General features: G+C 46.4%; 1 protein-coding gene across 8 annotated transcripts in view; it reads left to right on the forward strand.

Moving 5' to 3' along the window:
- FNIP2 (folliculin interacting protein 2) overlaps positions 1-16327 on the forward strand; it is a 123912-nt gene that overhangs the window by 26096 nt on the left and 81489 nt on the right. For 2 of the 8 annotated variants that reach the window (XM_043902303.1, XM_043902306.1), the window contains exon 1: positions 10145-10944. The exons of 5 other annotated variants lie outside the window; for them this stretch is intronic. In XM_043902303.1, the coding sequence (XP_043758238.1) occupies positions 10784-10944 (161 nt within the window). In that variant the 5' untranslated portion in view covers positions 10145-10783. Of the gene's footprint in view, positions 1-10144; positions 10945-16327 lie in introns of those variants that run through there. One more of the 8 variants, XM_043902300.1, reaches the window with a different exon arrangement.

Genomic DNA, 16327 nt, shown 5'->3' on the forward strand with positions numbered 1-16327 from the left:
AGCTAATTAATCATAGATTTCATTTTCTAGCTGTTACACTAATTTGTTCTAGAGTTTATCGTTCCCAAGGGGTTCTGCAGTGAGTTGCTTTGGAAGGCTTAATCGCCTGCAGCTTCCAGAGAATTGGCCCCGTTTGGGAAGGCGACTGATTTTCTTGGATAAAACTGTGATTTACCAGATGTCATTGTGGCCACAGTTATTCATCTTTGCTTCATGTTGAATAATACAATGCAGTCATCCATGAGCTTAGCTGCCCAGACAGGACAGTGAGTGCTCTTGGGCAGGCATGTAGAAACTAGGACACCACACATCCATCTGAGTGGGATGCCTTTTCAGGCGGGCTTTTGCAGGACTTCCCTGCTGGCTCAGATGGTAAAGTGTCTGCCTACAATGCAGGAGACCAGGGTTCAATCCTTGGGTTTGGAAGATCTCCTGGAGAAGGAAATGGCAACCCACTCCAGTATTCTTGCCTGGATAATCCCATGGATGGAGAAGCCTGGCAGGCTACAGTCCATGGGGTCGCAAAGAGTCGGACACGACTGAGTGACTTCAGTTTCACTTTCGCAGGCTCACAGTGAGCATCCCTAGCCACCTTCCTAGGAGTAGAGTGAGTGTCAGCAATCACCATTATTTCCAGCTAAGGAGACAAGCTCGCAGAGTCATGCGGCCCAGAGTAATGAGGCTGTAGCTGAATCCAGCCCTCTGCCCTACAGACCTTACCTCGTGAGATCGTCCGGCTGCCATGCCTCCTGGATCCTGGTCCCCAGCTCGTCATGAGGAGCTGACTCAGAGGAATGAGAGGCTGCTGAGTCAGAGCTGACAGCCTTTCTCCAGCTCTCTCCTCATAATTGACTTCTGTCGACTGCCAAGCAGCCCTCTTGGTCGGCAGCTGGTAGAACTCTCAGAGCACTTGAGGAGGCTTGTGCCCGTAACTCGCCAGTGATCCAGTTAAGTGAGAAGTGTTCCGCTTTAGCTCTGTTACAGTATCGCTGTTTCACCTCCAGCCAGCCAAACCAGAGAATCGGCGGGAGTCACCTTCCGTCACTAAGTTAACTCTTTTTAAAAATATATTTCTTTATTTGACTGTGCTGGGTCTTAATGGCAGCCCCTGGGATCTTTAATCTTCCTGTGGCATGTGGGATTTTTGGTTGTGGCATGAGAACTCTTAGTTGTGGCATGTGAGATCTAGTTCCCTGACCAGGGATCAAATGCAAGTCCCCTGCATTGGGAGCCCATAGTCACTAAGGTAACTCTTAGCCTAACCTCTAGTAGGTTTCCTTGAATAACTCTCATGACCTTTATTTTGCACTGAATGGATATGTAACCGGCCAAGAATGAGAGGGATGCCGGTAAGAAAGCTGTTGCAATAGTCCTGGCAGACTCAGGGCTTGTACTCTGAGCAACCCAGCATCTGCTTCAAAGCGTCAACAGAAAAGTTCAGCATTATGTTCAGATGGAAGGGAGAGGAACATAGACGCAAGTCCTTTCTAGGTATTTTTTGAGACTCGTTTCTCATGAGTTACACAATTTGGGTAAGAATTGCACCAGTTTTGACAGGGAGATGGGAGGGAGCCCTGGAAACTTTGTCCCGCAGAGCTGGTTTCAGTCAGATAGGTGGACTGAGCCGCCGTGCTGGACAGGAATTCCTTGAGCTGCCCGTATGCCCTGGTCACATGCTTTGGGGGGAGCGATTCTGAGCCAGTGCCCCAAGCCCGGTGCTCAGGCCTTTACCTCTTTCCCGACCCTGGGCTGCCGGCACTTCGCTCAGGTCCACACGCCAGTGACAGCCTGGCCCGAAATCAGAGTTAAACTTTACAAGTTGTGTAATCTCGCTTCGCTAATATGTTTCCAACTTCTGGAAGTTTTCAAAGGAATAGCATGTGGTGGGTGTTAATTTCAGAGAAACTCCAGTGTGGGCTGTACAAGTCAGTAGGGGAAAAGGATTGTAGATTGAGGTCTGATATTGGATCTTAAAAAAAAAAACTGATGAAAGTTTTTATCTAAATTACTGGTCATCTAGCTGATTCCAGAAAGAAAGAAAGCATTTCTTAGGGATGAAAAGACAAGCAGTACTCCTCCTCATGGGTGGAGAGCTGTCCCAGAGGACTTTCGACCTGGCATTAGTGCGCGTGGCCTGGCCACCTCTTCTGGTGAAAGCTGAGCTATGAAGCAGTTAGAGCCCCAGCCTTGATATAACCCTCCTCCTCAGAGAAGACTTTTCACTTACTACCTTAGGGGTCTTCTGGGGTCTTGTCTCTCCTTTCCATATCTTTATGTTGTCAGCATCTTGTACTTGGTTAGGTACATGGCCTTTGAATAGCACCTTCTTTTTAAAAAAGTGTCATCCTCTTGGGGTGGTAGGGGGTGGGAGGGAGGGAAACTCAAGAGGGAGGGGATATATGTATACTTGTAGCTGATTCACCTTGTTGTACGGCAGAAACCACAACATTGTAAAGGAATTATCCTCCAATTAAAAATAAATAAAAAGAAATGAGGAGCAAGGAACATTGGAAACAAGGCAGGAAAAAGTTGAATCATTTGCAGGAGATATTCTATATAATATAATTATATTCCAGAAGATATATCCAATTGGAAATACCAATCCCAGTCTATTTATGAGAATGAACTGAAAGATTGTTAGGATTATTTAAGAACTTTCTTAAGAACAGGAGAGGACAATGAAATCTAACAGCACTTGGAACAGAAATAGAAGATGCTTTAGAATAATTCCAAAAAATGTTTAGCATTTTGAGAAGAAAGAAACCCAAGAATTACTGAATAATGTAGAGGAAAACTTAAGTGGAAAAATATATCTAGTTCCTCGGGGCATCTTAATATTGTGAAACAAGCTAAACTATCAGTATTGTGAAACAAGTTAAACTATCAATTTAAGACTAACTCAAATAAAATGTCAGTGATTTTGTTAAAAAAAATTCTCATTGTTACGCGTGTTGTATTGCTCCTAGGTACCAAGCTGAGTCTCCAAATAAAGGGAAGTTGGGGGGTTTTGTTTTTAGTTAGATGTTTTAACAGAGTCTGTAGCTGCAACTCTCTACTTTTGCTGGTTTATGTAGATATTAATGATAGCAGTCACTGAAGGAAAAACTGTGAGGAACATAGCAGTCTATGTTTAAAACACACAGGGTGCCTACTTTGCTTTTCCTTCCAGCTGTCTGAAATTGTTTGGACTCTGACAATTTCCTTACCATAAAGCCTGCAGAATTGTTATAGAACAAAGAAGTCAAGTGATCTTTACTGGTTTGGCAGCAAGAATTTAAAAACAAGTCTTTACCCATGGTTTGTAAATAGTGCATAGCTATTGTTGAAAAGTGGAAAATAGAGAATTTTAAAAGGAAAAGCATGCTAAGTCCTGCTCTGCAAAGACATTCTGATGTTTCTTTCTTGTTCTTTTTTCTACTTTTGGTTTTTGAAAAGCACAGTACTTAGCAAAGAGCATACACCATTTTGTATTGTATCCTATTATCTACCCACGAGAGGCCTGGCCACCGTGGTGCCCGGAACGAACCCCAGCCCCACTGAGGACAGAGTTAGTGAGAACCTGTACCTGTCGGTAGCCTCCGGTTGATCCTGGAGGAGAGACTTGGACTTGATGAGCCAGTGACACCTGGCTGCCGCACCTCCTGGTCATCCCCGGTCGGTCCTCAGGTGGGGTGAGTGGTGTGGCTCACCTGTCACTGGCGGGGATGCCTCAAGTCCCAACCCGGCCCGGACGCGCTCCCTGCGGCGAGCCTGGTCCCTCGGCCAGTCTGTACGCCGCTCTTCCTGTCTGCTGAGAGATCAGTGCTGCCCGCTCCATGACTGACGGGATGCTGCTGGAGCTGCTTGGCACGTGGCGTCGTGAGACTGATCAGCCAGCGAGTCACCCCGTCCCAGCGTCTGTCTGTGCCCTGCCGGCCTTCCCCAGCACAAGCTTGTCGGGGGTCTTCTGTGGTGTTAGGGTGGGGCTGCGGGCTGACCGCTGTCCTAAGGACGTGTGTAGGCTCAAACGGCTGAGTGCTGAGGGACATGGTCTCCATCCTGCATCTGTCTTCAGAGCCTGTTTCCCGAAAGCACAGTACCTCACTCCCTTACCTGAGTCCATGTCCTCTAGACCAGCAGGGGCCTTCTTTTTTTCAAATTTGATTCTTTAATTAATTTTTTTTTATTTCATGAAGTGTAGGTGATTTATTGTGTTGTGAAGGTTTCAGGGGTACAGCGAAGTGATTCAGTTATTCATTCATACACATGTATATATTCATCTTCGGATTCTTTTCCTTTATAGATTATTGCAAAATATTGACTATAGGTCTCTGTGCTATGTGAAAGGTTCTTGTTATTTATCTATTTTATATATCGTAGTGTGCTTCTATTAATCCCAGACTCTTAATCTATCCCTCCCCCATCCCTTTTCCCCTTTGGTAACCATAAGTGTATTTTCTGTATCTGTTAGTCCGTTTCTGTTTCACAGATGAGTTCATTTTTGTCATATTTTAGATTCTACACATACGTGATGTCATACAATATTTGTCATTCTCTGACTCACTTCATTTAGTATGATAATCTCTAGGTCCATCCATGTTGCTGCAGTTGACATTATTTCATTCTTTTTATGGTTGAGTAGTATTCCATTGTACATATGTACCGTATCTTCTTCATCCATTCATCTGTTGATGGACATTTAGGTTGCTTCCATATCTCAGCTGTTGTGAATAGTGCTGTTATATATATTGGGGGGCACGCATCTTTTCAAATTAGAGTTGTCTTTTAGATATATGCCCAGGAGTGGGATTGGTGGATCACATGGTGGTTCTATTTTTAGTTTTCTCAGGATCCTCCATACTCTTCTCCATAGTGGCTGTAGCAGTTTTTCATTCCCACTAACAGTGTAGGAGGTTTCCTTTTTCTCCACACCCTCTCCAGCATTTGTTATTTGTAGACTTTTTATGATGGTCATTCTGACCAATGTGAGGTGATACCTCATTATAATGTTTATTTCCATTTCTCAATAATTAGCAATATGGAGCATCTTTTCATGTACCTGTTGGAGGCCTTTTTAAACAACTCCATGTTGAATGAGAATGTACAGACAGAAAAGTGTACATGGTCTGCCATCTGCATGTTCACATTAGCAGTGCCTGGATCAGGAAACAGAGTTTACCAGCATCCTGTAACTTTTCTGGTGTCTCCTGCTTGGGCACCGCTCTTCGAGAAGCTCTGGTAGGAAGGCTTGCCCTCGGTCATTCCTAGGTGTGGAATCAGGGAGGGACATCAGGGAGGGAAGGAGTTACCCCACTGGGAGGAGGGGGGGCTCTGTGCTGTGGATCCGGAACCCAGCCTCCTCTTCTCCATTGATTCTTACTTTCTTTACATCAGGGTAGCATGAAGAGGCAGAGGGAGATCCACTAAATAAGAGTCATGAGACTGGGCTTCTGGGGGAGCTGCAGTAGACCTTCACTTTTTCTCTCTCCGAACCCATCTCTCAGCTGTGGTTTGAGTTGATTTTTTGTTACACACAGTGATCACTGTTTTTTGTTACCTGACGGGCATGCTGTTTAGGGATGCAGAAACGCACGAATACCCACCTGGAAACTTCCTGACCTTCATTCTCCCAACTCTGAGTCAGGGATGGGTGTGGATCTGTCCTTAGCCGCCACGTCCTGTGGGTCAGCGGTGGCCCTGGAGCATCGTGCTGGGAGGACAGGAGGTCCTGGCCCTGGGCAGAAGGGCTTCAGTAGGGGTCTGGAGTACCAGGTACCTGCCTCGCATGGTCCACATGGCTCTTCTGCTCTTCTCCTGGATGGCTCAGTCCTGGGCTGTGAGGGTGGAAGTGGGTACAGCTTACAGACTTGCACCAGGGGCCTCCCTTCTTCACACACATCGGTGAGTTCACGCCCGCACTCCACTCCCCACTTCTTTCTAGCAGGTGGAGCTTCAGGAGGGCCGCGGGAGCCAGCTGGTGACCTTGGATCCTTCTCCCAGCATGTGAGCACAGCTAGACCATGTGGGCAGATGGAGAGCTTGACTGCTAGAAGAGCCCATGATAAGTGGTCTCTTGTGTAGTACTTACAGCTGACGAGCAGGATGTCTTATCCAGTGTGTGCTGGTGTTCGGTCCCTGAGTTATTTCTGACTCTTTACGACCCCATGGACTGCCTCACACCAGGCTTCCCTGTCCTTCACCATCTCTCAGAGTTTGCTCACTCATGTCCATTGGTCAATGATACCATCCAGCCATCTCGTTCTCTGTCACCCCTTTTTCCTTCTGCCCTCAATCTTCCAGCATCAGGGTCTTTTCCAGTGAGTCAGCTCTTTGCATCGGGTGGCCAAAGTGTTAGAGCTTCAACTTCATCATCAGTCCTTCCAGTAAATGTTCAGAGTTGATTTCGTGTGGGATTGACTGGTTTGATATCCTTGCTGTCTAAGGGTCTCTCAAGAGTCTTCCCTAGCACCACAGGTCAAAAGCCTCAATTCTTTGGCACTCAGCCAGCATGTTGACAGATGGCCATGGGGGAGCCCATAGCAGAGGATGCTGCCATTTCAGGAAAGAGAAGACAGAGGTCAAGGGAGGTGGGGCTGAGGTGGCGAACAGGATGCTGCCTCTCTCACCCACTCCATCCATGGCTTGAAGAATGGATGTGACGATGTCATATTACTTGTTTTTCCATTTACTGAAAAAATGTTAAAGCTCCCGTGTAAATGTAAGGGACTTGAGAGCCATAGACAGGCATTCCTTTTAAGTACAGTGGTGGTGGTTCTGATGTATATTCCTGCTTTATTACATACGATATGGTTTTAAACTGTGGAATTAGGGGGGAACAGAGAGAAAACATAAAATGTTAAAATGCCATGAGTCATGTTGATTGGCATGAACACAAGATGTTAAAACTTCTAAGACCTGTGCTGTAGTAGATGAGAGAGGGAAAAAGAGGGTGTTTGGAGTTTGAGCAGAAGTACCCTCTGGTCATAATACCTGTACCACGCTGAAAGAGGCCAATGGCTTGTTGTAGCTGGATTCATGTCCTAGGTTTTTTTTGGGGGGGGGGTTGGGTAATATTTATTTACGTATTTATTTGGCTGTTCCAGGTCTTTGTTGTGGCACACGGGAATTTTTCTACCTTTGGTTGCAGCAAGTAAACTCTTAGTTGTAGCATGTGGGCACCCAGTTCCCTGACCAGGGATTGAACCTGGGCCCCCTGCACTGGAAGTGTGGAATCTTAGCCACTGAACCAGCAGGGGGAGTCCCTCATGTCCTAGTTTTAATGTAAGTGAAGTGAACAATCAATTGAGATAACTCAGTACTGGGAGCGTGGAGTCTTAGCCGCTGGACCAGCAGGGGGAGTCCCTCATGTCCTAGTTTTAATGTAAATATTCAGTGATATTAAGACAATGAAAAGGTCATATGTAAGATCTGCACAAAGTGAACGTCCAGACCCAGTTTTTTATCTTCAGAATTTCTGATTAGGATCGTGAGATGCGTACACTGCTCTATTAGAAAAAATTTGTGTGTTAGTGTTAAAAGGGTGTTTTTAGAAAATCATGCAGAATTCAGGCCCAGAACATCTTCATGGGGAGGCTGGGATTCTTGTTGGGGGAGTGGTCCTCCAGCAGGTGGTTCCCAGGCCAGGAGTGACTGTGTCCTGAGAACTTGTGAGAATCACATTCCCAGTTTTTAGCCCAGAACCGGAACCGCTGAATCAGAAATGGGGTGGGGGGTTATTTGGCCCAGCCCTGGGTGTTTGTGAGCCTGTGACGTGTGAGCACCACCCTGCCAGGGAAGTGGAGGCTAAAAGCTGTGCTGACCAAATTCAGGGAGATGCAGTGACTATTGAAGACACAGCTCAAGTCTTGATAGAAATACTACAAGGGCCCATCTTGGTCCCTCCTCACCCTCCCTCATCCTTACATGTTAGTTACAGGCTGAGTGAGAGGTTAGAGTTTCTGTTGGAGGGAATTCTTTCCTAATGCAGTTCCTCCTTGTTTCATCCTTCATAACCATGTTGTCATTTTCTTCTCTTATTATTCTTGTTGTTTAAAAATGTTCGCATCATCCTTTGGATTGGGGATACATACACATTGTTTTAACAGTGTTTGAAGCCTTGGGAAGATGTAAAATGCTGGAATGATTGAGCAGCTTTGCAGCTATCTGCTGCGAAGGTGTATATATAGAATACATAGTTACAAAGGGTTTGTGTCCTTTCCTCAGGGCCCAGATAAATATCTTTCAGAGACTGAAGTTTTAAAAGTGAAATGTGTTTTTTAATACATAAAAAGTGGGTTGTGTTCACTGCAGTGTTTGCTCTACAGATTTTATAAAATCTAGTTACTTGGGCATTTTCAAGGCTCCACCCCACCCACATAGGATGATGCTTTCGTATCCACTGTGATTCTAGACAAGGCGAGCCAAGCCCCAGGTGAGCTGAAGGCGTTGACCTAGTGCCTTGCCCACGTCTCAGATGGGCGTGGTGGTAAATGGGGCTTCCTTCTGCCTCTGCTCACTGGGACAGGTTGGTGCTACAAGGGTGCTCTCTGGTCCTCTTGTGAGGAAGTGAAAGCGATTTTCCAGACAGTTGAGAAGAAAGACAGAGAACCCCTGATCTCACTGAGGCCATGAACTTAAGCCTTGAGCTCAGAATGTGTTTGCCTTCCTGGAGAAGTGGGTTTACTTTCTCCTAACCTGGCCCTGTCTTGGCATTTGAGCCTGCGTCACAGAGGAGGTGGTTGCCATTGTAGATGCATTACAATCTCTCTCTCTCAGAGGAGGGCATGGTTAACATCTTCTGTGGGTTTGTCCCAAAGGAACTTTAAGGTCACATACACAGTGAAGTCTTTAGGTAACTGAGGCCTCTGCCATGCAGTGTTAGACCTTGTCACATCGCAGGGTGGAATACACGTGGCTGCCATGTGTGGAGACATTTAAAGCCCTCTGAAGCCTGTCGATGAAAAATTAATCAATAGTTGATCTAAGAAAGAAATGGAAAATTTTATTCGAGCCAACCTGAGGATTATAACCTGGGATATGGTCTTTCAGAAAGCTCTAGCATCATCATCCTGTCAGTGGTCAAGTCACAGTTAGATGGGTTTTTGAGACAAATGTTGAATGTCAGATGATGTGTTGCTAGTTTGCACAACCCAGATCCACACTTTCAGAGTTAGTTGAGGGTCCTCCAGACCCCTCCCGGGATTAGGAAGGAATGTCGTCTCCTGAGGAGGTCTGGTCGGTGCAGACTCACCAGGCACTGAAGGTGAGCGGGGAGGCCCACACAGGCAGAGGAGCATTTTTAAGTTTTTCTTGTCTCACCATGAAGTATGAATTTTATTTCATCAAACTAAAGACCCAGCCAAGGGTTCATCAGATTTTGGAACTTTTAGTATTTTCTTCACCCTGACTTCAGGAGGACAAGAGGAAAGTGAATTGGGACAGTCCAGTTTTAGCGACCGATGCTTTTTATTTCTTCTGAAAGAAAAATCTTACCCATAAATTCACAGTACTATGGAAAAATGCTGATATGTATGATATATCAATGTATATCATATAAAATATAAATGTGTATCACATAAAATAGCACATAATATCATAAGACATAAAAAATGTAAAATATGGAAATGTGTCATTTATCAATGCATTTTATGCATACTTATATAAGTATGTATCATAAAATATAACAAAAGTATAAAATGTTTCATAAAAATGATAGGAATAATGTACTATATCAATATATGTCATAAAATGCATAATATATAAGTAAAGTATATATCATGTAAGATATATCACATAAAATATAACCTGAAAATATAAAATATGTATCATGAAATGTTGAAGTAGGTGGTATATTAACATATATCATAGCTATATCATATTGATATATAATACCATAGTATTATTCTCATTTTACAAGTGAAGTACATTCATGTCATAAGTAGAAAGTGAACTGCCTTTGTTCTTGGATTCTGCTGGTTTAGGGCTGTCTCAGTTTGGATGTGCTTAGGAATTAAGAATCCAGTGCAAGAGCTTTGGGGGTTTATGGCTTCTCGGTTATTACTATTTTTCTTTCATAAATAAATTAAATTCGACATTGGTATTAAAGCCAGGATGTATCCCTTCCCTCACTCCACGTGTGCCCCTGTGCGTGAAGCCCTGCAGGGGGGTTGCTGAGGGCCGCCGTCTCTCGCTTGCTCTGGGCAGGATTTTCAAGGTTGCAGAGTAAGAGCTGTCAGCTGACACTTGCTCACGGGAGAGCCATTAAGAGGGTGGTGGCCAATGTCAGGACAACCTTGCAGCTGCAGGCGAGTCACCGGGTTTCACCCATAGCCATGTGAGTCGTGTGCGGAGATCTTGTGATCAATTAATTGGCTACTTCATAATCTCCGGCCGGGCCACTACGGCGTGAGTCAGTCCGAGCCACTCAGCCTGTTGAGAGTCTTGTCTTTTGTAACCAGAGCGCAAACCCAGGAACAAAAGTAGGAAGTGGGGCTTGGACTTGTTGGATTCTAATGGCTTTGCTGAGAGCCTGCTTTACAGAGTAAGGCATGTATCTGACTTCCTAAATCGAGGGGCTTCGTTTACATAACAAGTGAATGTTCCTTTTTAAAAAAAAAAAAAACTTCTGAAAGCGGAAATTAGAGGGGTTGCTGCCAAGAAGCTTGTGTAACCTACCTCCTCTGTACAAGGAGTGTGCGGGTATCATAGGGACAGCCGATCACTGCGGAAACCCCTCCAGCCATAGGACCTTCCAAGTCCATGAGGACAGTCAGAACCACCTGGAAGAGGGCTGACCCGCCGGGAGATGTGTGGCTGCTCGGCCAGGACCACAGCCCAGCCGGGGGGCTGGCGAGACGCAGCCCGGGGTGTAAGTGATGGGCGGCCGCACAGAACGCTTTTCTGCACGAGGACACAGAAGCATGCGAGAGTGGGCAGCAGCCCTGATGCCCCGGAACTCAGCAACAGGTTTGAAATTTCTGTTCTGTCTCAGAGTCTCAGAGAAATTCTCACTGGGCGCCGGGGAGGTAAATCATGGTGATCTGAAACTTGGGTTTGCAGACAGGCACAGGTGGTTGGTGGGTGTGCAGACAAGCCCTGTCCTTTACAGAAGAGGTGCAGGATGGGTGTCTTCTAGCAGCCGTTGGGTCCTGCTGCCCATGTGCTCCTGAGCCTCCCATTTCTCCTGGTGGAGGCACCAGGACGCAGTGGGCGCCGCCTGTCCCGGGGGAAGCCTGAACAGTGCAATCTCAGGGCTCACTGGGCAAAGGAGCCACAGCCCCAAAGGACCAGCACACGGACAAGACAGGGCCGGGATGCCCCACTTCTCAGTCTGGCTGGTGGGCAGAGGGCTGGGCGTTTCTGGCTGGAGGTGGGGTGGTGAGGGATAGTCCAGGCTTCCCCTTCTGGAAAATCCTTCCCATGGGAAGAAAGATGTTAGGATGAACCAGCGTTTGTAATGCAGCCCATCAAAGGAATATGTGTTATACTTGCTGTTTAATTGCTACTTATTGTTTCATTCATTTTGGAAGAATTCACTAATTTTGTTAGTGATAACTCTTAGTGGAAACATTAAGGAATTTTAGTGCATATCAGTGAAACAGAAAAATACTTTGGAAATTGCATTTCATTCCAAAATATTCAGCATGGCCAGAAAAAAGTAAGCTCCGATTCTCATGATTAGTATAAAAGTAAGTTTCTAAAAAAAAAAAAAAAAAGTAAGTTTCTAAATCCACTTGAGTGTTGTTACTTTTTTCCTTATAGAATTTTTCTCAGCATTAACATGGCTTATCAACTGTTTACCTCATAAATATAGTTCTTGGTTGTTGACTAATAATCAGGGTGTGATTTCTGTCATGTAGAAATCATGGTATTTCTTCAATGGAAACAATAAAACGGTACAGAGTTCACTGCAGGATAAGTGTCCATAGTTGGAAACCCCGTGCTGTCCACTCAGTATAGAGATGTGACTATTGCGATAAGAATCTCACTCTTACACCATCTGTGGTGTTTCCTGTGTGGAAAGGATGGCTGAGTGACAGCAGAGCCTGGTGGATCCGCACTTGGTCATCTTGGGTGTGGATCCAAATCCAATCCTGATCCCAGCTCTGCTGCCCCGAGGCTGTGTTAACCCTGGCTGGCCCCCTGCTTTTTCTGCATCTCATTCTCAACTGTTCAGATACATAGCTAGTTCGGATTGCTTTTGAAATTCTCTCCTCCTCCAAGATTCTACAGGGTCGCTTCGGGACATTCTGAATCCCTATTTTTGTTACTCAGACAATTCTCGATTGCCTGAGTAGGTAGGAGGAGCACCGGGGGTGGCGCCCACAGGAGAAGACCCTCAGGGCGTCACCAGTTCTTGCTAGACTTCCTCAGTTTTCCGTCTGAGCTTCTGCTTCTCCCTCGGTGAATTTGCAAATGACGCATTAAACTGAACGAAACCTTTTCACGTGCATTGTCTCCTTTCCTTATTTTAACTTCCTTTAGATTTGCTTCTTAGATGCCGAGATGGTTTTAGACCTCTGTACAGTGATGATGTGTGTCATTTAGTTGGAATTCATCTCTGGTCACACCAATTGTCTTGGTCCTATTTCCACTTTCTCTTCCCCTTTTACAGTCTTGAGAAGGTGGCCGTTGTTTGCAGGATGGTGCCTTTTTTCCTGAATTTCTCTAGGAGCGGGCTGGTCTCGGGTGGAGTGAATTATTGATAGGAGCTTGTGCCCCAAGGATCTGGCTCCAGCTGCTCACGAGGTACCTGTGTGGCCAGGTCAGGTGGCAGCCAGCCAGGTGTGACTCCCAGTGCCCGCTCTGCTCTTGGGTATCTTAGATCAACAGTTTCGAGTGGTTGTCCTGGCACACTGATAGGTAGCTTTCTTTCTTCCTTTTTCATTGCTCATGATTTTCCACGTAGTCAGAGGTGAAGAGATAGATTCCATAAGTGCAGTGGGAAGGCTCCAGGTACCCCACAGTGGCGCCGTGTGAACCTGGCACAGTGCAGGGCAGAAAGAAGCCCTGGATCTTCCCACTGTGGTTCCTGTGGAATGAGAGATTTCAGGATGGAAGTCGTCCCACCTCGACCTTCGCTTCTACTCTGTTTAACCTCTAGAATGTTTTCAATATATTGGGTTTTCAATATATTTCACAAAATTCCAGAGTCAGCAGAAACCTGTAGAGTTTGAGGAGGCATCTTAAGTGGTTTGCCAATAAAACATTCCTTGCTGAAACTTAGCTCAAATCTAGGAACTGTGAACTGCGATGTGGGGCTTCAACTGCAATTGCTTCCAATCTGCTCTCTCAAAGATGCTAATAACTTGACTTTTTAAACTTTCCCAGCAAATTAAATCCATCCATAGGGCTGTTTATATGCAGAATCTGGGAGGACGTGCCTAGCTTATCTTATAAATTGCCTAGCTTATCTTGTAAATCTTATAAATTGCTGTTTCTCTGATGGCACGAGAAAATTTGATACAGCCTTGCCTTAAAAAATGTGCCCCCGAATGGGTAACCAACAAGGACCTACCGTATAGCAGAGGGAACTCTCCTCAATGTTATGTGGCAGCCTGGATGGAAGGGGACTTCCGGGGAGAATGGATACGTGTTTATATATGGCTGAGTCCCTTGCTGGTCCACCTGAAGCTATCACAAAATTGTTAGTCGACTGTACACTTCAAAATTAAAAGTTAAAAAAAAAAAAAACCATGCCCCACACGTGGAGAGGAACTGAAACAGCCCTTCAGAGTCAACGGTGCTTGAAGTTTCACATCTTGACATTTGGGTTCAGAAGAGATCCACTGTGGCTACTTTAGAACCTCCAGGATGGAGGGAGAGAAGGAGTGAATATAGATCTCTGATATGCCTATGATTCAGATGAACCTATTAAAAAAGATAGAGCCTTCGCTTGTTTGTGGAAGATGCCTACGGAGAAAACAAGTACATAAACCAGGGTGCTTCTTCCCCAGCGCATGCTTCACGGAGATGAGCTGACCACAACCGTATGGCGGTCTATGCTTAGAGTAGTTAGAGTTCCTGAAGGCTTTAGTAAAAGGCTTCTAAAGGGGAGTATAAGGCAGGGTGGGTTGAGGCGGGGAGTGTTTGTATCACGCTCTTCACTGAGAAACACTGCAAAACTTCCTGCTTGGGAAATGAGCTGCTGGACAGGTTGAGTGCAGGCACAGGCACAACCCCGCCCCGGTCAGCTGACGGCCCCGTGCTGGTGACCAGCCTCACGGGGAGGCTGCGGACCCGGGCTGCCTCTTCGCGATGCCCTGGGCATCACCACCGCAAGCTCCCTGCTTCGCTGCCCTTTCCGCTGACTTCATGTGCCACGAGGAGTTTTCTCTGACTCGTTAAGAGAGTTTATTTCCACCAGTTGATGGTTGGGATTTGGGGATGTAATCTGAGGACGAGTGAACGGTGGAAGGAATGCAGTGGTAACGTGGTGTTGGGCAGAGGCGTGTTGCCCTAGGTTCAGAGAACATTCATCTTTTCTCTGATCCCCAGCTCTCGGGGGTGAGTCAGGTCAGCCTCGGAACTGAATGGGGGCTGCAGCATCCACGCTGCCAGATGACTAACTTACACTTGATCTAGGGCTTATTTTGAGGACAAGCAGGGTAAAGCCCTGTTGTTTAGTCACTGTAGGGGAGTGTTTTGAGAGTGCTCCAGGCAGAAGGCAAATCACTTTGGCTCTGGGTCCCCCAGGCCAGGTGCTGGGTGGCAGATGAAGGGTTCCCCCCCACTCCATTGCCTCCAGCAAGCTCTGCTCGGCCAGATGGACTGGGGAGGATGAGGTGGCCACGACTCCTGGGTCTCTTGTGACTCCTTTGTGAGTCAGGCCACGGCTCAGCCTCATCCTTTCATTATTACAGTAGCAGAAGCTGAATAACCTCTGAACAAGGGGAAGCAAGCCCTGGCGGGAGTCCCTGAGAGCCATAACCCGTGACCCGCCGGATACTGTAACTAGACTCCCAACCAACACTCACCAAGGGAACCCAGCCGGCGGGATTCCCGGCAGCTCTCCCCCACTTTTACAGGAACCCGAGTGTATGTGGGATGTTGTGTATCAGGTATTCATCTATCAGTCAGACTTCTACATCTTGCAGGCTTTGCTCCTTCTCTTAATCTCTCATCTTCATTAGTTTAGAAAGGCTTTTTTTTTTTTAAAAAAAACAAACAAACGAAAAAAACAGCCCGCTACTCTCAAGTCTTTACAGAACAGATGTGAATTAGAATGCTGTCTTTTTTTTTTTCTATGTATAACATTTTCTTTCATCTTCATTTCTCACCCTCCCCAAAGGTAAGCAAAAGAAAAAAATTAAAAAACCAAAATCTTGGTAGAGCCTCAGCTACTTTCCCCACTTAGTGATTTTTTTTTTAATCTTCCCTGACGTGAGAACGTAGACTGTGGCCCCACATTTAAGGCGAGCACCTGTGAGCTGGGATCTTCTCTGCCTTGATCTCACGATCTCAGGGCTCGTCGCCCCTGAAACCCACTGTGTCTTTGGGATTGTCGCCTCCTCTCTGTTTCTATTTTCTCTTCTAAAAGAAATTAAAGTGGTGGATCAGGTGATTGATTTTCCACAGATGAGTTTTTAAAAATGCAGGTTCCTGAGCCTCACTTCAGAGCCACTGGACCAAAGTCCTGGAAGTGGAGCTAGGGAAGCTTTGTTTACTAAAAAGGAACACAGAGATTTTCTGGGGTGGCTCTAGTGATGAGTCAGGTCTGCAGCCTGGGGTGTCTGGGTCCCCTCCAGCTGCAGCATCCTGATTGTCTGTCAGGGACCAGTGGGACCCAGAAATGTCAGGCAGATGTGAGGACATCCCTTGGCAACCACGGGAATCAGAATGATCTCAGCGGTCTTTTTTTTTTACCTGGAGAGCAAGCTGTGTGGGTATTTGAGGAAGCATGTTCTCAGCAGTGGGAGGAGTGAGTACAGAGATCCCAAGGCAGGAACATGCGTGGTGTGCACCCTAAACAGTGATGCCCGAGGGATGCAGATGGCCTGCGGTTCTCTGTGGGGAGATGAATGGGCGGAGGTGTGCGGGTGGTCCAGGCTGCAGCTGAGCACATGGTGTGGGCGGGAGGTGGGGACTGCCCGTCCCCCAGAGTCTTGCCCACTGGCCTTTGCTTGATAACAAACATTCCTGCCATTGGAGCCTCTCTTCTTTGTATCTAACCATTGTTCTCTCCAGGCAGTGACTACTGACTCAGTGTCAACTGCTTTTACGACAGCTGGTGTAGGACTGGGGGCTGCTGCCGAGCAGGGACAGGCCCCAGGGGAGGTGGCCTGCACTTCTGCTGAGCAGGGACAGAGACCTTCAGTGACTGCATCCAACACTCAAATAACGTGTCCTT

The sequence above is a fragment of the Cervus elaphus genome, chromosome 5 (genome assembly GCF_910594005.1).
Source record: "Cervus elaphus chromosome 5, mCerEla1.1, whole genome shotgun sequence".
NCBI classification, from domain to species: domain Eukaryota; kingdom Metazoa; phylum Chordata; class Mammalia; order Artiodactyla; family Cervidae; genus Cervus; species Cervus elaphus.